The 22,115-nt window shown below is 34.0% G+C and overlaps 1 protein-coding gene across 2 annotated transcripts in view; it reads left to right on the top strand.

Annotated features, from left to right (window-relative positions):
* The window catches only part of ATP8A1 (ATPase phospholipid transporting 8A1), an 88,753-nt gene that overhangs the window by 17,768 nt on the left and 48,870 nt on the right, over positions 1 to 22,115 (top strand). The window contains exons 7-19 of one of the 2 annotated variants that reach the window (XM_072336723.1): positions 3,269 to 3,342; positions 5,223 to 5,292; positions 5,899 to 6,026; positions 10,288 to 10,399; positions 11,268 to 11,433; positions 13,017 to 13,144; positions 14,007 to 14,084; positions 14,775 to 14,863; positions 16,302 to 16,346; positions 18,722 to 18,794; positions 20,151 to 20,256; positions 20,871 to 20,953; positions 21,376 to 21,425. In XM_072336723.1, coding sequence (XP_072192824.1) covers positions 3,269 to 3,342; positions 5,223 to 5,292; positions 5,899 to 6,026; positions 10,288 to 10,399; positions 11,268 to 11,433; positions 13,017 to 13,144; positions 14,007 to 14,084; positions 14,775 to 14,863; positions 16,302 to 16,346; positions 18,722 to 18,794; positions 20,151 to 20,256; positions 20,871 to 20,953; positions 21,376 to 21,425 — 1,202 coding nt within the window. Of the gene's footprint in view, positions 1 to 597; positions 672 to 3,268; positions 3,343 to 5,222; positions 5,293 to 5,898; positions 6,027 to 10,287; positions 10,400 to 11,267; positions 11,434 to 13,016; positions 13,145 to 14,006; positions 14,085 to 14,774; positions 14,864 to 16,301; positions 16,347 to 18,721; positions 18,795 to 20,150; positions 20,257 to 20,870; positions 20,954 to 21,375; positions 21,426 to 22,115 lie in introns of both variants that reach the window. The other variant, XM_072336724.1, reaches the window with a different exon arrangement.

The raw sequence follows: 22,115 nt of genomic DNA, 5'->3' as shown, positions 1-22,115 counted from the left end.
TTATTTGGATAATACCTTAGTATTATTTGAAGTGCCAAGTAAGAAGCTTCCTTCTGGAAACAAGTTACTTGTTATGTCTGCAGAATTACTTTGGCTTAAAGCATAAGAACCTTAATTAGAGGAGGGGACTATTACAAGTAACTTTTGGGGAGTAAATGTTGTACTGTCCATTTTATCTCTTAGTTCTATTGGTTTCCACACCTGAAAACTTGAACAAAATTTCAGTAATGTGGAGGCAAGATTCAGTTTACAATTCTGATGAAATCTTTGCAGAAACCAGGTAAAAGTCTTTAGCATGATGCAACAGAAATATGACCTTAGGGAGATTCATTTCTTCCTCAATTCGACTTCAGTGTTCTAATAAAATATTTGTTGCAATAACTAGCAAAAGTAAAGAATGCAAAGCCAATATCAGGATTTGGCCTGTTAAAGAGATCTCCAATGAATTCAAGGGCTTTAAGTACCTAATGCCTAAAGTGTTTTGAGTTCCTAGTAGTGTTTCTAGGAAATTCAGCAAGGTAAATATTTACTGTGCTTAAAACAAAGGGATAACATATTTTGTTTGAGACCATTAACCAATTCCCAGTTTTCTTTCAGGTAGATGTTGGAGATATAGTTATAATAAAAGGCAAAGAGTATATACCTGCTGACACTGTACTGCTCTCATCAAGGTAGAGATGCCCACTGATGCTTATAGTGTAGAGGCTGGTTTCTCTACCCTGCATTTATTTATTTACTTATTTATTTGTGATTGCTCCAAGGAAATAAGGAATAAACAAAAATGCTGCAACTCTTAAATGTAATCTTTTGTTTATTTAGGATTTTGTCATTCCTAAATAATTGACAGTGTTTCGTTAAATTGTGTCAATAACTTTTCTCAAACTATACTGGCATTTCATTTACCCCTGAGAAAATAAACTCAATGAAAAAATTACATGCTAATTTAAAAGAGGGTGATTCTTTGCCTAAAACTTGGACCTCAACTGCTGTATTTTACCTGGTTGACTTTTTGATACGTACATAACAAATTGCATTCTATAAATAAATTAAAATTGGTATATTGCAGACAACAGAAATGAGGTTTAATTGGTACGTGATAGTTGAATTGGGGACAAAAACATGAACATAGCATGTGGACTGTCAAACTGGCATTGTCTTTGAGCTGAGCATTTCCTTTATTCTATAAAATATATCTTGAATAATTTGAGCCCCAAAAGCAAGCCTTTATAGCATGTAATGGTGTAATTGTTTTTGTATGGACAGTCAGAGATTGTTTATCATCATTTCCTTGGACAGTCTTATTTAAGAAATCCACATCTTACTATGTGGAAGATGAACATTTTTCAACATCTATTTGATCAGGTCAATAGACAATATATTCTAAGAATTTGTTTTGTTGTTGATTTTTTTTGTTTGTTTGTTTGTGAGCTTTAAATTAAGATTATTTAAATATGTTCAGTTGCAATTTAATTAATTGCTGTATGTTTACTACTCAGTTACATCCATCTTTTTTTCTGGTACAAGTGAAAATATTACTTTGACACGTATGATTATGGTTCAGGCATAAGCCCTTTCTACAAGTCCACTGAAGTGAACAAACATACTCATGTGTACAATTAATAAGGTTAGGATCCTATGAATTTCTGTGACAGATTGTGGTGCACACCGGCATGTGTTTATGCCATTTTCTATTTTATCTCAAAATTAAGCGTAGTAGTTTTGAAAACATTTCTGTTAAATTTTCAGAGTGTCAAATAGTTGCCGGATAATTCTTTAAATTCTCCTACAGTCTGTCTTTGTTCAGTCTGCATGTTTATCATAACTTCAGATGCTTTTCTATTCAGTATCTTCTGAATTAATAAAGGATTACTTCTGCACTCTAAGAAACATTTGTAAGTTTTGTTGGTGCCACACCACCAAGATCTTCACATATGGCACACCATGCAGCAGCAACATTTTGTCTATTAACATCTTCTTTCATGCAAACCCCAGTGTCTTGCAGGCAAGGTACATCAGAACAATCTTCTTTATAGTCCTGCTGACTAAGCTCCTGAATTTGTCTCTTTTCCTAGATTTCTGCACTGTTTTGTCCTTTTTAATCTGGAGGACATTCACGTTGCAGTGTTCTACAGCTGCTGTTTTACTCATAGAAGACTGCCATCTGCCTGCAAATACTTCTTTCCAAGTCTTGTTCCTCAACAGGAATCTTGCATCATGTGTTAATAAGTGGAAATAATAGTTAGCTGCTACTGGACTTGCCAGGACTTACCTCAGCTTTGCATCACATTGCCCCCTCTTGTCAGAATGCATTGCCCCTTCTATGACTGTTATTCACATTGAATTTTCCTATCAGGTTTTCTCCTTGGATCCAACATGCAAAAGCGAGTCCTGAAGTGAATACTGATTGGTATTTTTTCCAGCTAAAACAACTTTCTTTCTTGAGTTACTAGGGGCCTGTTGCTGCCCTCCTGTAGAGAGAGCCTTGTGCCGCTACGTTACCTGTAATTCTATGTGCACACCAGCATGTAGTCTCCTCCAATTCTTATGTTGACATGGTGACACGCTTCCCAGGAAGACCATTTCAACAGTTTTGTTTTCCAGCTGTTTACTGATGGCCAATTACAATTGATGGCTTCAGAAGTGATGCAAGTCTACCATCCTGATTTTATTTCAAACTAATATTTGTTTCTTTTTACAAGTGCTAGTGATTTCTGGAGAATTACAGTTTCCTAAAATAATTAAGATCATGCTGTCTATTACAGTGGAAATAACAGTCCTACAAGAATTAAAATCTGTTTTGTTCTTGCAAGTTAATTGGAAATTGAAGATTGTAAAACGACAAAATCAGAAAACACAAAGTCATTTTTAGCTTGTTTTTTTTCACTTAGCTTCCCAGATATATTGCTGGATTGGATAATCTTTTGTTGTGGTTTTAAGCCATTTATGTTTAGAATCTTTTGTCAGTTGAGATTCTCTGTTTTCTGTTCAATACCAGCGTTCTCTGCAGCCTAAAACTGGTGCCTTAAAGTAAAATGATCCACTTGAATAGAGATGGAAATATTTTAATTATTTTATTTCTGACCTGATAAAAATAGATTTTGAAAAAAATGTCATCAGACATTTTAATTAACATATATTGTTTGTATAATAATTTCAAACTCTGTCTTTTTGTCTTTGTCCATTTGTTTTCTTTTTTGTTTTGTTTTGTTTTTTTTTTCCCCTATCACTTATATTTCTGTTCTAATCATTTTCAAACTGGGATGTGTAGGTGGCAGTAGGGGAAGTAGTGAAAGTGACCAATGGGGAACATCTCCCAGCTGATCTCATCAGTCTGTCGTCAAGGTTAGAATAAACCAGTTACACAGGATATGTGTATGTGGGTCCTCATATACCAACTATAAAGAATGCTTATGTGTTGATAGTGTTTGCTTTGCCATTCATCTTTCTTAAGTAAAACCCACACATTTATAAAATTAGAAAAGGTACAGTTGATGTAAGCGCAGATCCTGTAAACAGATGATAATTCTCCAAGAAGCAAGAACTTGTTCCAGACCTTCTTTTTAAGATTTTACACTGTGCTCGTGAAATCTTATCAGACAAGTTGTCATTAAATAAACACAGAGTAAAACACCAACTCGTATTTTCAGTGAAGGATATAGATAATTATTGGTAGGACTGGTAGAGGACCCTCTGCACAAATTTGAATGTTGTACATCCTCTGCTGCATGCAGTGGCAAAAGCAGCGCTGTTCTTGTGTACTGTGACAGAATGCATGTTTCCTAGACATGTCAGCTTTATGCTATTGTCTGCACTGTTACTGAACTTGTGTTTTTCACTAAATCAATGGGCCTGCCTTGATCCAGCTGTAATTCATTTACTTTGGAGGTCGCTTCTATCTGCTAAAGTAATTACAATTGAGCATGTGTTTCACTGGAAATGTCTTTGCTGCCCTAGTCTTCCTTAAACGTGCTTCACAAAAATATTGTTTGGGTTTTTGGTTTGTTTTTTTTTACTATTAACTAATTAGAATGGTAGGGTCATACTAGTATTTTACACAGGTGATTCCAGCCAAACAGTGTAGACAGAAGTTATTTACATTTTTAGAAAAGTTTGCCAAGAAGTAAATACTCTCCTGAAAAGAGTTTATGACAACGATTTAGTACATTTTAATGCTTTTGCATCACAAAAATATGCTACAATGACCTATGTAGTTTTAGAATGATTGCAGAATAAAATTGTGACTTTCCGGTAGCTATTGCTGTATTAAGAAAAACTGAAAAAAATCTCTTGTCTCTTTGAATGACATGCTAGAAAGAAAGAGAAATATTGGCTTCAAAGTGGTATAGAGGGTAGGTATTTTTCTAAGTTGTAAGGTGTGTTATTTTTTCAGTTTGTTTTATGGCTCTACTGGTCCTTTACAGGATCTTAATTAATCACAGATATTAACAATAAGTGCTCTGTCCTCATATACAGAAGATGGACGCTGAGTGGAGTAATTCAGAAATCCTGACCTGTTTGACCTGTTCTTGTTTGTTAACTGCTTGCAGAAAAGTAATTTTATTCTTCTTTCTGCTTGCCTGGTTAACACCTCCATAATGGTTGTGCATTTTTCAGATCTAGAGGTGTTGTACAAGATAGAGAATCACTGCTGTGTATTATACGTAAAAAAATTGTATTGAAAAAAAAAAAGCATAAGAATAAGCCATGTCTCATTTTGTCTCTCAAAGAAATAAAATATGAAGGCTGTGATTTTCTGGATAAACCTTAAAAAAAAATAGTTTACATTTTTTAGAAGTGTTTTTAAGTTGCATAAAGAGGGTGATTATGCACGTTTAAAAGTCCATAATATGGACTTTTATAGAAACTCTTAGAGAAATTCTTTGCAAAAAATCTTTCATATTTAAACTAACCACTGCATATGCCAGAAAGCACTACAATTATAGTGCCTATATATAATTTATTGTAAAAACTTGATAGTAAAATTATACTGCATTTTTAGAAGAGTTTCATCTGAGTAGGTACCTTCTGGCAAACTTTTCTGACAATGTGAAGTACTGACGGTAATTTCACAGATTTGGCTATATATTATTTCAGTTCTCAAGATTTGATAAGGAAAGAAAAATCAATAAAGCCGATTGCCTAAGCAGCTATTAGAAGAGTAAAGAAAGCTCATGGATTTTGACATTGTAATATAAAATTAAGGATTTTTCTTTTCTTAATAGTGAACCACAAGCTATGTGCTACATCGAGACATCTAACTTAGATGGTGAGACAAACTTAAAAATTCGACAGGTAGGAATTTCATTTTTGAGAATATTTTGTATATTTTAGTCTTTTATTGCTTATAAAACATTTTAGGACATTTGCACTCATTTTAGAGGGCTGTGAAATTTTAGTAGTTTGAATAAAAAGCTATGGGGTATTGCTATCTTATAAATGTTTTTGTTCCATGCATTAAATGGAAGGAATGAATGCTTAAACCATAAGCTGTTTCTTGCACATTGAGGGGTTTCCTGTGAGTGAACAAGTGGATGGATTTGTTGTCAGGTGTGCTTACTTTTAGAGGGTAAAAGAGACAAAAACACTGCAGAAAGAAGCTGCTGGTATTGTCCTTGAGGGGCAGGTAGGGAATGGCATTTTTTAACTGAGTGTGCAGTGTCTGTGCATGGATGTTATTGCTGAGTTACATGATAATCTATGACCCTGTCTTCATCATTATATTTTATGATACCAAGGTGACTTTTACTTACAGTATCACAGTAAAATGTAGCGGTCCTATTTTGTTCCTGTAGGAATACTGGTTTGCACATCTTGCACTGTCAGATTTGAAATACATAGAATGGTATATTGGAAAGCAGTTTTAAATGTGATAACAAACTTTTTTTTTTTTTTTTACAGGGTTTGCCCCTAACATCAGATATAAAGGATATAGAAAGCCTGATGAGACTTTCAGGCAGAATTGAATGTGAGAGCCCAAACCGACATCTGTATGACTTTGTTGGAAACATCAGACTGGATGGGCATGGGTATGTAAATCTGAGGAGAAAGATCTCAGTAGTTTCACTCTATACTAATAAGCTAATAAGTACGTGTTGTTAAGCTACACCAAATATAAACAGTAAGATCTTCATTTGGTAGTCTAGAGAGGTAAAAAAACCATTTCTGATATATTCTTTATTAGTCTTTATTCTTCAGAAGATTGCAACTGTAAAATCTTCTGGTGTCTGCAGATCGAGTTTTAATACTAGTTGATCTTCAGAAACCAATAGCTATTAATAGAAGGGTCTATGAACCAAATTCTAATAGTTTGGGGATTTATAGCTACTACGTAAGTCACTTTGTAAGGATCTCATTCCTTGTCTATTAATTCTGTATTATAGAATCTGTACATAGAAATTTCTTGTCTGATTTTGTTGGTTTTTGCAGGGTTTTTTGTTTTGTTTGTTCTTTTATTATCTTGTTTGTTTTTTGTTTTTTTTTATTAGAGGAACTGAATCCATTACTGTGTGCTTCAAACTCTTAATTAAATAGGCTAAAGACATTTAATACCTTAGCTAACTGAAAGTATGTTTCTCTAAAAATGGATAGCCTCAGTGCAATTACAATTATGTGCTTACAAAACTACTTAAATTCTTAAAATTTTTAAGTGTTTACACAATAAATATTTGGAGTTTTTTGTGGTTTCAAAGCTAATTTGATATATTAGGACTATTACATTTGTTATTAGATCCAGGATTGTTTAGTTCTTCATTCCTGAAGATACACGTTACATTTTTTTAATTATTTGGTAGGCTTTTATTTCTCCATATGCAGTGTAATCCATGTTTGTGATTTTAGACTGATAATATATATTACTAACTAATTCTTAAATACCTTTTTTATATTCCATTTTTATTTACTGATTTCTTACAGATGCATTCCGGGAGTTTTCAGTCGCAAGAGTGTGGATCTATTAAAATTCCACTGTACTTGTCGTTAAGAAGAGAAAAACATTTACCTGTAATTCTTCTCTGAAGGTAATAGTTATACTAGATCCACACATCCATCCTTCCTCCCTGTCTAGGGAGAAAACACACTTTTTTGTTTAACTGAATTATTTAATTGTAAAATTTGAGCAAAAAAGAAATATTAAATATTATAGGCTGGTATGCCTCGAGAATGTGTAGGAGCATGCCATCTGCTGGTCAAGCAAATTGTCCTTTGGGAATTTCAGTCTGGGAACATTTAGATATATTTGCTGTTCAGTAGGATAGTTCCAAAAGTGTGGTTCTAATATAATATTTACCTTCAGTGAAAAAGAATTGCAGGTAAGTAACTTTTTCTGGATCCTGACCTAATTTCCAACCAGAAAAAAATCAAAGATGAGTTCTCTTTCTGCCCACATTATCTGTAACACGGATTAGTCTAGCTAGCATTTCTCTAGATGTTTAAGATCCCACAATTAGATTTTCCACTGTATCCACAATCTTGACATTTTTGGAAAAGCAAAGGAAAGGGAGTAATGAAGACGCTTCTCCCTTTTATTTCTTAACTTTCATTTTATATAACTTATTGGAGTACAAGAATGCTGTGCTCTGTAAATGTTGTATCTGGGTGATCTTTTCCGTCTTTTCTAATTCATTTCATGGGAGAGCAGCTGTAAAAAGGCAGTGATTCTTCTTTTGAATACTTAACATTCAAGAAAGTAGAACTCTACAACAAATTTTTTTGCTAGATCTGTAAATTCTTTTAAGGTCAAAAAGAATTTCATGGTATCCTCAGTTTTTGAGTATGTTAACTCTGTGTGTGAAAGGTGCAGCTCTTTTTTATGCTCAAAAATGTATATGATTTTTAGGAGTTGAAGACTATTAGCGGGAGAAAGGAGAAAAGTTCTTTAGCCTGGGTAAATTTGAAGTTATGATTAGATAAATTCCTCAGAGAAAAATAGGTTAGCAAGTTAAAAACAAGGACAGTCGTTGACTGTCAAGACCTGAAGTAAACATTTTCCTGAAGACCATCTTGAGGAAATTGTGAATAAAAATAAATTTCACTTGATAAAATTAAAAAAAAAAAAAAAAGAAAGAAATCACCTTGCTATGTAAGCTCTCAAACATGTCCTTGAAATTAATATCTCTAAATATCCGAGTGTAGCCTTAGCTGGGTAGTACGCTGAAGGGATATTTCCCCATTAAGAATATTCTTCACTGAATATAAGCAACATATATTGCTGAGAAACCATTAGTCATGCAGTGTGCAGTAGGAATCAGATAAGCTGGGGTGGTTTTGAGAAGGTTTAGGCCAAGAGACTTGAGTGCTCTGTCCAGTGGTAGCACTGTTACAGAATGGGGTAAGGTCACAAATGTTGAAAGAAGTAGCATGGTACCTAGAGTAGAAGGGGACTTTCTATGTCTGTCCCCTGTTGCTCTGCTGTTTATCTTCATCTGTCTAGCAGTACTGCTGGAGACCCATTCCCACAGGCTGCATTCACCTTAATAGTCTTAATAGTCTTCCTAGTAACAGGCCCTTGCAGACAAATCCCATTCCAGGTTGGAGGGGTGTCTGTACCCACCTGAGAGCTGTTTGGTGGAGGTGGGAAATTAAAAATCAATGGCTCATGCAGTAGAAATGACTTAACTGCATAGTTGTCAGAGTTTTTAAGAGGGGAAATAAGCAGGAGGGCTAAGAAGTTGCAGGAGTCATAGAACTCAACCTGACTCTTTAACAAGTACAAGTAGGAGTAGAAAGTTTTTACTACTACCATATTTAGAGTTCCTTTAACTCTTCATGTTAGCAGAAGGGACAGAAAGTCTTGGCGTTCCACAGAAGGTCCACAGTTATAAAAGTTTCCAGTTTGTCTGTGGATAATGTAGGCATATAACCAAAAAGGCTATTACTTTCATCTTTGATAGGTGAAATTCTTGTTAATAGTCTTGAAAAATCTGGCTACTCTTGGAATGACAATTCATAACTTTGGATGCTTTTAGAGAAAGGAATGCGTTTTTAAAAAATGGAAATAATATTTGATAACAGAATGAGTCCCTCTTAATGGTTATTGGCTATTTCAGACCCAATTCAGTTCCTTTCATACTTGAAAGGAAAACAATTTTCTTCTAATTTTACCACAAAATGAAAATGCTACAATTCAAGTCAATTTAAATATCTTGCATATTTTTAGAGGTTTTTTTGCTGTTTTTTGGTAGTATCCTAGACAGTAAGATAATGATGTAAAATTTGCTGTTTGCCTGTTTTGTATGGAAATGTATTCAAACATTTATTTCCAGAATATTTTTTTTTTCCTAGTTTCTGTGAGAACTTATTCCACAAAGCTCTATTGCTGATGTTATTTTTAGGGGAGGAAAAATGTGTTGTTTTTATTTTTACTTTCAATCTTTTCACTTTAAAAGCTTGTTTATGAGACGATAGAAGGTGAAATGAGGGTCCAAAAGAAATTAACAAATGAAAATACCTGAAACTGCCAGAAATATTACTAAATATGACGGCTTTCTCAGGCTGTTTATGGCTTATGTATCAGAGGGTATAACTACTATCATCAAGCAACTTATATGTTATCTTAACATGTTGATTTTCAATGGCTGTGGAGAGGATAGGTTTAAGGGAGAATGACAAGCACTAAAGCACTACTGTCAAATCTGATAGCTAGTATTTATATAGACAGAAGTGCAAAAACAGGAAATTAATTGTATGAGGAACAGTGATAATTATCTAAAAGTTTTTATTTTATGAAAAATATGCTAAGCTGCATTATGTTGACAAAGTCAGTTGTCTAAATTTAAGACAGTCAAGTGTTTCCAGCATTTTCTGAATTCCTCATGCAGCTGGAAGAAAGGATTAAGCTGAGAGTTCAGAGAAGACTATTTAACTTGAGAGCTGCTTTGGAAAAATCAATTTTGTAAGAGATGTCATGTTGCAGCATACGATTAGACAAAACTTTGTAATCAGAAAGGAAAATTAACATTTCTTGGTTTCAGCACACTTAACTATGCAGTACCATATCTTTAATGTTAATAATCAAAATTAAGTGGTAAATAATACCGTTGTGAAGTTAAATATTTGGGTTCCAAATTTGACTTGCTTTAAACTGTCAGGTTTTCTCTAAATCAGCACACCAAATACTTTAACTCTGAGAATCAGGTTCTGGTGTATTTACCATAATCATCTAAATTCGGAGAAATGAGTTAATAAGTTGTAACAAGTGCTGTTTGCATTTATTCTTATGAATTATGCATTATCCTTCTTGCATTGATATTAACTGTTCTGATGCTAAAATACAAAAATGCTTCCTTCTAGTACCGTTCCATTGGGATCTGACCAGATTCTTCTGCGAGGAGCTCAGTTGAGAAATACTCAGTGGGTTCATGGGATAGTTGTCTATACAGGACATGACACAAAACTTATGCAGGTTTGTGGCTCGGATTTATTTTTTTTAAGTTTTCTGATAATTACCTTGTTATCTTTTAATATGTCTTCATCACAGGACATGCCAAAGAAAACTTTAAGAAAACATGACTAGATCGAGTACAGTAGTTCAAATGTCAGTAATAGTGCATCTTTGTTTTTATTGGTTTTACTTCAAGAAAATAACTGCTTTTAGAGCTATTAGACAGTTATCGATTGCTTAGAAAGAGTAGTTTTCCTCTAGTGAGTGTGTTTTTTTGATTCTATTTTTAGCTTGTGTTTATGAAAACTGTTTCATTAGTAAGTTGGATCGTTATAGTTTGCCTGTTCATCTTTTTTATTTTTGACTGCTCCTAAAACTGTCCTCTTGTGGAGCTTTCTCTCAAGTACTAAGGTAAGCATTCTCATCAGAAAATAAAATGAAACTTGATTTACAAAATAAGGAGGAAGAAGAACCATTCTTAAGCTATAAAGTTATTTTCCTGGTAGTGTTTGAGGTATCAAAATTGAATTGTCTTTGTTGAACAAAAAGAATGCTTTCAGTTTGGTCATGCATGCCTCATTTATTGCTTTTCTGATCTGTAAATCTGTTATTTCAAAATAAATTCAATTGCATTAATTACCAATAACTTTCTATAGCTCTGATAGGATGTATGCACATATATTTAGAATATGTATTAAATGTTTACAGTTAGCTCTTGGTGTTTACATTTGTTTTGTTTTGCTTTCTTCTCCTTTGAGTGAAACATTGATGACATTTGTCATGATGATACCTGGGAGAATATTTAGAAAAGAATGAAGTAACCTGTAATTTGGAAGTTAGAACTCAGGACATCTTTTAATGGTCGCTACTGCTTTTTTGTCTCTTGCAGAATTCAACAAGTCCACCTCTTAAAATGTCTAATGTGGAACGAATTACCAATATTCAGATTTTGATTCTTTTCTGCATCCTTATTGCCATGTCTTTGGTCTGCTCTATTGGTTCAGCAGTATGGAATCGAAGGCATACTGAAAGAGATTGGTATCTTGATCTAAATTGTAAGCTGTAAAGTAATGTATTGATATCTTACTGTTCACTTGTCCTGAAACCTTTCATTTTTTGAAAGGGGGATGACTGCCATCCTTCTATCAGTCCTTCTTTATTGGTTGTTTGCTGAAGTTGTTAGTCTAGGTATATCACAGCTAGTTTAACTATTACCTTACTGTGCAATATGAGTTGCTGCTAAATTCAAAAAGGGAAGCTTTGTTGTTGAAGCTTCTGCATCTCTGCAACTCAGCAAGATCTGTACCAGCATTCTACTGACATAGTCGACTTCATGATACCAAACTAAAGCAATTGTCAGTTATTGCTGATTAGTTACATGAAAAGCTGCAGCTTCAAGCTAGAACTAGATTTTCTTCTGACGCCATCAAGTCTTGAATACAAAGCTGCCAATGTAGTAGTCAAATAAATAATTATGGAAGTCTTTGGAAGACAGTGGTTAGCTCAGTAGTGAAGCAGTTCTGAAGCTTATATTTTTTATTCCTGAAAATAAGAAAACTTGAAATAGTGGCCACTGAGACTTAGTGGGATTTTCAAGTGATAGTCCTTATCAATCCGCTTACTGATACATGTTTCATGATTAAATGGACTTACGATGTTTCTTTAAATTATGCCCTTTTGAACTGTTCTTGAACAAGGTACTGCTAATACGTAAGAAGCAATGTATTCCCCTTTACCTTTATTGAATTTTTCTGTTAATTACATTCTTATTAGAGTTCCATCTCTTCTGGCGAATGCTTTTGGAATTTTGTTAACGTAATTTTTATTTTTAATCAGCAGTTTGTATCAAACTTAACTTAATCTAGGTTGCCATTAGTTAGAATAACAGCATTACCTCCCAGATCTTCCAAATTTGTACTTCATTTGTTTCTAGAATTGGTATTAAGGAAAGTATCCAGAACCTGTATTTACTGTAACAAGCAGGTCCAGGTACCATAGGCCCACAGCCACGTATCTTCCCTAAGCATGCTTGTAAAGCACACCAATCGATGACCCTGAGCACAATGATGCCATAAAAAAATAAATAAATTATAAAACACCATGTGTTTTTGGAGCACTTCTGAATTACATGCAGTATAAATGCAAAGGGACTCTGTGTACAATGGAAAGGCTGGAACAGGATCACCAAGATTTTCAGTTGGGAGAGCTGCTGATTTTCTGGAGGGCAGCCTTCTGCAGCAGTCCACCGTTTTGAAAAATCTTAGCCACTGTAAAACTGAATGTCTGACCTTTGCTCTATTTCTCTTTCCTTCTCTCTTTTGTCAGGCTGTAGGTACTGCTAAAACCAGATAATGCATTTCCAAACAGTAGTCATAAGCCTATATAGGCTAACGCAAGAATACTTCTTAACATGGGCTAACATGTTGACCTTGTTATTCATTGTTGTGCAATGCACTCACAGAACTCTTAAATTGCTGGTGGTTAATTTTATTTAAGGAACCTTTCCTGTTGCATGCAGTTTTTAAGGCAGTAATTTATACATTCTTAAAGTCAACAATTAATGCTCTGAATACACTGTACACACTTTGCTTTTAAATATGGTTTTAAATGTTTTCTGACTTGCTTTGTTTTTTGGCAGATGGTGGAGCAAGTAACTTCGGATTGAACTTCTTGACTTTTATCATTCTCTTCAATAATCTAATTCCAATCAGTTTGTTGGTCACGCTTGAAGTTGTTAAATTTATCCAAGCATATTTCATAAATTGGGTAAATATTTTTATGATATATATTAATTTCTAAAACTAAGTGACTTACAACTAAGTTGAACACTTATCTATGTATAGATTTATTTTCTTACAGTAAATACTTGAGTGCTGTTTATTATTACTGAGATCGAAGAAGGTACTTATATGTGGCTTTATTTACCATTTTATACTTACACAAGCTTTTTGTAGCACATTTTACTTTATCTTAATAGGGGTCTCTGGACATTTTCTATCTTAAACATAATCCTTCTGTATGTACATAAGGTATTAGTATAGAGATTTTGGTTGTCTCCAATTTGTAGCACTGCATTGTCATACTCTACAATGTTTTCATATTTTTATTGTATTTTGAAAGGAACTGTTTTTGTTTGAGTTTGTTTTGGGGGGGGACTAAAGATAGGAGGAAAGGTAGAAAACAATTAACGATAACTAAAATTATCGTGTACTTTTAAATTTATATTTCTTCAGCTTAAGGAATAGTTATCGTAGTATTTTGAAGCGAGTACAGTGTGAATAGTTAAGACTTACTTCACGCTAAGTATTACAGTGTTCCTGTCTATTGACAAATCTGTTTTAGATGCATGGGTGCAACAGTTTTGCTAGTACTCAGATTACTTCCAGTGTTCTGTAAAATCTTAGTCTTACAGATGCTGATTTTAAAGCAAAAATTGTAATTTCTTTTGGAGATACTTGGAAGTGATCTGATTGTGTCTGTGGCTCCCGTATTGAAATAAATAGAAGTAGATCCCTTGTTTTTGTGTTCAGTCTGTTCTGTGTTTTTCTTTTCTGATACTTAGCAGATTTTTTTCATAACAAGTTCTCGAAAGATAATTTTTAAACACATGCTTTCATTTTTCCTGTAGGACATAGACATGCATTATGAACCTACTGACACTGCTGCAATGGCTCGTACTTCCAATCTCAATGAAGAACTTGGACAGGTAGAAAAGATTACTGGCCCTAAGTCAGTGTTTTAAAATCTAAATTATTTAAAAAAATAAGTGAAAGTTTATTTTTAAAAATATATGTACTTCAGCCTTTTTATTTTACTTAATTCATATTTTCTTTTTCTTTATTTTTATTTTTATTAATTTTGACAAAGATGAATTGTGCATTTTGCTTTAGAGTTACCTCTTCATATTCTAAAAGCAGTCACATTTCACAAGAGTTCAGTCCTGTGTTCTTTGTTTTCTGAAAGTCTGGCTTTGTAGAACTGCATCTGGGGCCTGTAGCATTCGGTGTGGGGAGGATTCTTTATCAGGGAGTATAGTGATAGGGCATGGGATAAAGGCTTTAAAAGAGATTAGATACTCAGAAGACATTCTTCACTCAGAGTGGTGACGCACTTTAATAGGCTGCCCAGAGAAGCTGTGGATGCCCCATCTCTGGAGGCTTTCAAGGTCAGGTTGGGTAGGGCCCTGGACAATTTAATCTGGTGGGTTACAGCCCTGCCCACAGCAGGAGCTTGGATGGGCTTTAAAGTCCGTTCCAACTCAGATTGTTCTGTGATGCTATAAGATTGTGGAAGTTTTAAAAATTTATTTATTTTAGTATGTTAATAGCCAAAATTGTACTAGATAACATAAGTAACTGCTGAATATTAATATATGATGATTTCATCGTTCATTTAGGTCAAATACATATTTTCTGATAAAACGGGTACTCTGACATGCAACGTCATGCAGTTTAAAAAATGTACTGTGGCAGGAGTTGCTTATGGGTAGGTATTTTATGATATACTTATTTCTTTATTAGTACACTTTTCCTCCGCCTATGTGTATCTGCACACAGTTAAATTAACACCATACTAAAAATTATATTTTGTGCCTGGCAGTAGATGCAGGTAGGGATCAATTTGTTCATGACTATGAAATGCTGTTACTACTAAGCAGAAATGTTTCTTTCTGCATGTAAAAGTATGGCTATGCTTACTGCTGTGACACAACTTCTGTATACTTGGGTTTTTTTTGTTACTGTGTCTGTTTAATGTTTATTTGTTTCTTTTATTTTATAAAAACGCAAAGTCTGCTCTCACATTTGCAAAAGTGCATGGACTTCCTTATTAGCCCATGCTTCATGTTTTCCATGGATACATACTTTTTCACTACAGAGGATGAACAAGAATTTGAATTGCTGTGCTGTCATATGTAATCTAGATGGCTTTTATGAATATTGTTTAAATGGCATAACTCATGGTGTTGCATTAAGAAACCTCTCCAGTTAATTGCAAACAAATAATTTTATTAGTTAGTCAATAGTTGCAGCCAAATTCTTCAACTGAGTTTGCAAAGGGTTCAAACTTCCAAAGTGGTTTACATAGAATAAATTCATTAGAGCAAAGAATAGAGCAGAAGCACCTGTATTTTAAGTGGCAGCATGGCTGCCCAGTATATGAGATGCCAGACCTAGTCTGATAAGTAAGCTGATAATTAGATACCTCTGAAACTGGGCGGAGACCAAGCAGAGTCTGTGAGATTAAGTTTGTGGCTTAGGGTAGCAGTGGGGCTTTATCATTTGGATAAAGTAATTTTGAGGATTCTAATGTCAGCTTTCTCTTTTGAGAAACTTTGATCCTTAACCATACTGTGTGTTGGTTTGTTTGTTTTTTAATTAAGAGCTGTAATGAAGTGCCATTCTAGCCCTGATATTTCATATATCTACCTGTACACACAAAACTCTACATCAGCTATGTCAGCTAATTATGATATATGCAAGTGTATCATCACAGGGCTGAATCCTGATGTGCTATGGCTAACTATGCTCGTGAATGTTTTGTGAACTCAAATAAGTTTCATTATCATAGCAAAAATAAAAACTTACCCTTCATTTACAATCAAAACATTGTTCAAGTGTATACTGAAATATAAAGTAAGAATTGTAATTTGTTCAACTGGTAGAAGTTAGTAAGCAGGCATGCTCCCAGCTGAATGGAAATGATAGCTTTTGTTTTGTAAAGCCTCAAGAGAAACGTATTTTTGCAGTATTTTATTATTATTATTATCTAGGCACTAGCAGAATACTCAGTTGAGATAGCCTTACTTTTTTTTAGTCATTTAATTTCATTAACTGCCTTCTCTTTTATACGTAATTCAATTTTTTTAGCCTTTGTGATTCTTTTTCCTGTCCCTGTTTCTCTTCCCCTCTTGCTTCATGTGCAGCCATTGCCCTGAACCTGAGGACTATAGTGTTCCTTCAGACGATTGGTAAGCTCTCAGAATCATTTGTTTAAAACTGAAGCTTAAAAAGTGAGATTTTTTTTCAGAAAGATAGCTAATTGCAAAATATTTTACTCAGAAGTCATTTTATCTTCAAGTTGATGCAGCCCAACCAAGTATGCCATCAGAATTCTGTGGCTTTAGGATCTGTACTCTGAAATAGAATTGATAAGAGGGTCACTGAGGTATCCTACTGGTAATCCTGTACAAATCCAAACTGTGTATTGAATAAAGTTTTATCTTTTATAAAGGTACTTGGTATTATGGTAACTTTGCTCATACTTTTCTCCTGTTACCAGAAACAGTTTAGTAATAATCCCTAATGTGTTTGAAAATTAATGTTTGAGAGTAAAGAATACAGAAGTTAGTGTTAATATTTTGCTTCCTGCAAATGGTTTTAGAGAATTACCATTACTTAATTCCTTACTGAAACTGAGATAACAATCTCTTAACAGAGGCCCTCAGAAAAGACTGAGTCCTGACTTCCTTTCTGTTGCCTTCTGCATGATGCCTAACGCTTCCTTTATTACTCTTTCTTAAACTAAATATTTACAGTCTTTTTCAAAATCAACTGAGGTAAATCAGGGGCAAAAGTCACTTAGAATCTTTAAGCTGTTGTTGTATTTCTTGGAAGTTATGGCAAGATATGTCACACCAGACTGTGTAATATGTTGTCATCTTACGTTTAAAGAGTTCCACAGGTTAGAATTAATGTTATTTCTTAAAATTGGGGAAAAAAAAAAGGAAAAGAAAAACTCCACCCGTGTTCTTCCAAAAAGATGCATTTATCTTACTTGACCTGAATGTCTGTATTTGTTCTAGAAAGTTGTTTATTACCAATGTGTACTGCTGTGCTTAGCGAGTGTGCAAGTGAGAGGTTGCATTAAGCATGAAATAAAGCATGCCTGTGAAATAAGTCTATTTTTGTCTAATACGCATCAGAATTTCTATAATCACATCTGAAATGGCAAAAATGAGTGAACTAATGCCTGAATAGTAGTTTAAAAACAAACAAACAGTGTTTTATAAGGTACGAATGCTGTGTAAACATTCACAAATTTAAATACTCAGGAAAATTGTTCTTTGTGTGCAAGTCCAATGTAATTAAAAAAATCTGCTTGACTAATATTTCTAGATGTAAAATGAATAGTGTACCAAATTCCAAAGCTTTTAAATATATATATTTTTTAATTATGTTTTCTGTCTAACTGGAAAGCGCTTATACTTACAAGTATTTTTCAGATTTAGTACTGAGGATCTGAAAAATATCCTGAAGTCTTTGTCTAAAAGTTTTAAGTAATCAAAGCTTGAAATTTGTAAATAAATTGAATGTATATGAAACCACTAATATTATGCACAGCTGCTTTGCGTTTAAAATAAATAAATATAAATCTTGGTGATCGAGGATGCTTTGAATTTCGCACTTCATAACAGGCTTTTGGAAAAAGCTGTCCTTGAGTAGTTATACAGAATACTGTCATTTTGTGTTCCTTCATGGGGTAATTCAAGACTATAACAGCTCACTTTTTTGGTTTTCATAGAAATCTTCAGACTGCCTTTGAGAGAAATGTGGCTTATCCTTCAGTGTAAATCATTGTAGAGCACAATGCAAAGTAAATGAAAATAATATTTTCCTCTGGGTGGTTTCTGTTCTGTGTCGCTGAGATTCAAACTCAGCTGGATTGCCTTGCTACCCAGCAATCAGTTGACATAAGTCTTTCTAGAATTAGCTACTTCAGCCAGAAGACCTCTGCAATGTGAAAGTTAGTGTAAGGCTATGTTTCTCAAGGACTGTCTCCACCTAGTGTCTCTTCAGTCCTTTGCTACTTCATCCTTACTTCTGTGTCTTCAGTTTAGGTTATTTTGGACATGAGTAATGGGAAATAGAATGTTTGTTCCGTAATGTCTGAACTCAGTTTGCTTACTCCTTCAGGTCCATGAATTTCTTTACTGACTGCATACGTATTGCAAACCTACGTCAAAGCTGCTAATTTCTTAAGAAATTTAAGTTTTTCCACATATCTGTTGTTCTGAGTCCCTCCAATAATTTCCTTCTGTGGAGAACAGAATAACAGGAAGCCACTTGTGAGGTGAAGACTTTATCCTGCATTGTCTGAAATGAATAGAAAAACGTACCTGGATTTGAGTGTATTTATATAAGGTTTATTAAAATTACATTAACTTTGATGACATGTAACAAATTCCTTCCTGCTTCATTTTCACACCATGTGTGACTGCAGCCATTCTTGTAACATCTTAAACCAAAATTTATGTTTGGCCTTAGCACAGTAATGTAGATTATTTGCATACGAACTATTAAGTATATGCTAATGGTGATCTGTCTTTTACCAAATTGTTTCTAGGCAGGGCTCACAAAATGGAGACGAAAAAATGTTTAGTGACTCGTCACTACTGGAGAATCTTCAAAATAATCATGTAAGTGATACAGAAATAATTACTATTGTTTTCTGAATGTTCGGTATTGCTTTCATCAAGTCAGAGTGTTCTCCTCTGAGGGAAAATATGTTCTCATACAGAATCAGCATGCCCTCATGAATACCTTTATATTATTCATTGCTGATACATCTTAATTAGATCCATCTGGAAATAGCATCTGTTTTCTGATAGATATGTAATGTTTTCTGGTAGATATATAGTATATAATGTGTATGTAAAGTGTATATAATGTGAGCAAGATTATTTGAAATTTCAAACCACTTTCAACAATGTATATTAAATATACATTTAATATATATGTATTTGTATATATGTATTTGTAAGTGATTTGGAGAAGAATTTCTAATTATTAGCCTTTTGAAATGCCGTAAAGAATCTGGGGGACCCACAGTGTGAGAGGACAAACCTGTTCACGTTTGATTATGAAAAACTTTGAATTTGTTTGAGTTCTGTAAGTTACTCATTAGTGTTCCAGTGTGGAGTTAAGTTTTCAGATATTATTTCATGAAGTAATTAATTTCATCTTCACTGTTGACATTCTGACACTGCTCACAGGTACTGTATATATGCTATGAGAAACCTTGATTGAGAGAACTGCTTTGAGCTTACTTTAGAGAAATGCAATAGTTTCCTTTGGATTCAGTTGATTTGTTTTGCAAACTTAATCTGTACTAATATATATTTTTAGTTTTTATTAGTAAAAAACAATCAGCTATTTCTGCTTAGATACATTCTTTTTCCCTCTCTTGGTTAAACTATTTGAAATTTTTTCAGCTTTGCAGATTTTGAAGGGACTGAGACACTTATCTTAATATGTTCCTTTAAGAACTAGTTTCCTGACCTTGTTATTTTGCACATGACTTTCAAGTTTTGTTCCTACATCTTTCCAAAGGTTCTTAAAAATATATGTTAATAAATAATGTGTTAGACAAAAGTAATGCAAGACGGAGTAGTTTTAATAAAAAAGCTGGAATTGAAAGAGACTTGAGTGAATAATAAGAATCAACTGTGAAATCCTTTTACATTTTCATCATTCAGAGTTGCCTTTCCTATAAAATGCTTGTTTGAATTACTCTGTTTATGGTTTTTCATTTTGTTTATATGACTGTAAATGATATAAATTCTATCTGCGTAGTCTATACTGAAGCACACAAGTGAGAAGTTATTCTGCATGTTGAAGTTGATAGACAGATAATGTCTGATGGGCTTATCTGTTGATGTTCAAAAGAGAAATCTTCCATTAACATGGTATTGGTTATTGCTTGTCCATATCTAGTATTACATTTCAGTTACTTATCAATTAAATTGTTAAACATTTTCTGTCGTTTTTCGTAGCCAACTGCACCTATAATATGTGAGTTTTTGACAATGATGGCAGTGTGTCACACAGCTGTTCCAGAAAGAGAAGGTGATAAGATTATTTATCAAGCAGCATCTCCAGGTGAGAGTCAAGTAATTCAGAGAACATAAACATGTATGCTCAACATGCAAAAATTATTTAGAATTGTTTATTTTGAAGTATCTTCTGAAATTAAAGAAGAAACCATCCCTCAGAAAAGAGTAGATATCAGCTAGACTGTTTTGTCTAAAAAATAGGGACTTCAACTTTTCTGATTTACTTTAGAGAATACATACAGGTTATGTAAGGGCCAAGAATGATTAACCATGTAGTATTCCGAAGCTGTCGTTAGATTGCTGTGGATGTCTGAAGGAAGTGCTCAAATGCAAATGAAAATCTAACTGGAACATAAATGTATGTCCTTGCTTGTGAACTTATTCTGTACTTGGTAACCATGAAATTTTGAACAAAGAGTTTGTAATCAAAAATGAACAAAAAATGTTTTCAATAGGATAAAATCATGATAAGATCCTTTGAGAGTGAGAAAAAAGTATAGCACAAAAGGTCTAGTTCAAGCCTACTCTTGTTCACAGGCAGTTTTTGAATTCAGGAGAGAACAAAGCAAGGAAAATCAAAAGCATCCATTAAATAATGGGGCAAACTAACAGTTTCTTCGTACATCTTGTAGAAAAGTACTGCTAATTGATTTGTTGCAGATGAAGGAGCATTGGTCAGAGCAGCCAGACATCTTCATTTTGTATTCACTGGAAGGACACCTGACTCCGTAATTATAGAGTCTGTAAGTACTTTGGAGAAACATTACGGTGTGGTATATGTAGAGAGAATGGTTTCAAGCTACACCAGGGGAGATTCAAGCTGGAAATTAGGAAACACTGCTTCTCAGAAAGGGTGGTCAGGCAGTGGAATGGACTGCCCAGGGAGGTGGTGGAGTCACGGACCCTGGGGGTGTACAAGGAACAATTGGATGTTGTGTTGAGGGACATGGTTTAGTGGGAGCTATTGGTAATAGGTGAGCGGTTGGACTGGATGATCTTTTTGGTCTTTTCCAACCTTGATGATTCTATGATTCTATGATTTACTGTTGCCATACTAAATAATTACTGAATAACTGCATCATGGTACATATCCAGATGTTTGTTTTTTCTTGATTCTTCTGTTTTAAGTTTTTTTGCATTAATTCTCACTTCTTTTGTTTTTCAGCTGGGACATGAAGAGAGATATGAACTGCTAAATGTGCTAGAATTTACAAGGTAAGTGCTTAATGTCTATCTGTGAAAATACATTGAATTTATCATGGATAAAAATGAATCAGTCTAAAAGTGTATTTTAAACAGTGATACTTCATGGAGAACAGATTTTTGAATCTTAACCTTTGGAGGATTAAGGTTTTCAGTGGATACCAATAACCCAAATTTACCAAGCACTCAATTCCTGTGGCTGTTTTTGTTCTTTTTCTGTATTTAGCTTTACTTGGAATTAACTTGTTGAAAGCACTAGAGGTCACCCTTGTTCCACAGCAGAAGAAATTTTTGCTCCAAAACCCAACACAGACTGTATGGGTGGGAGCATGTACCTTCGAATAAATAGTCTGTAACAGTTCACAATCCTGAATAAAGGGTTTCTAGGTGTTCTAGGGTATTTTTGCCCCAGAAGAAATTTCTTACTATCTTCCTAGGCAGGCCAGATACAGCTCTTCATCAAGTAAAGTTTAACAGTGTCGGCACTTGATAAAGTACTTCTTCAGAGAAGTTACAGAAGTAGAACTTGTGGGAATGCTTCATGGAGTTGTTTTACAGTATCCTCTTTCTACAGTGATCATGTATGTGCTTGTGAAAATAGTAATGATGTACAGTAGTAACATACTGTACTGATCTCTCCAAAAATAATGCCTCCTATTTATTTCCATGGAAGGTACAGCAGATACGTGGAGTAACACTATT

The sequence above is a fragment of the Excalfactoria chinensis genome, chromosome 4, assembly GCF_039878825.1.
Source record: "Excalfactoria chinensis isolate bCotChi1 chromosome 4, bCotChi1.hap2, whole genome shotgun sequence".
Lineage (NCBI taxonomy): Eukaryota > Metazoa > Chordata > Aves > Galliformes > Phasianidae > Excalfactoria > Excalfactoria chinensis.
This window is presented reverse-complemented; position numbering and strand designations above follow the sequence as displayed.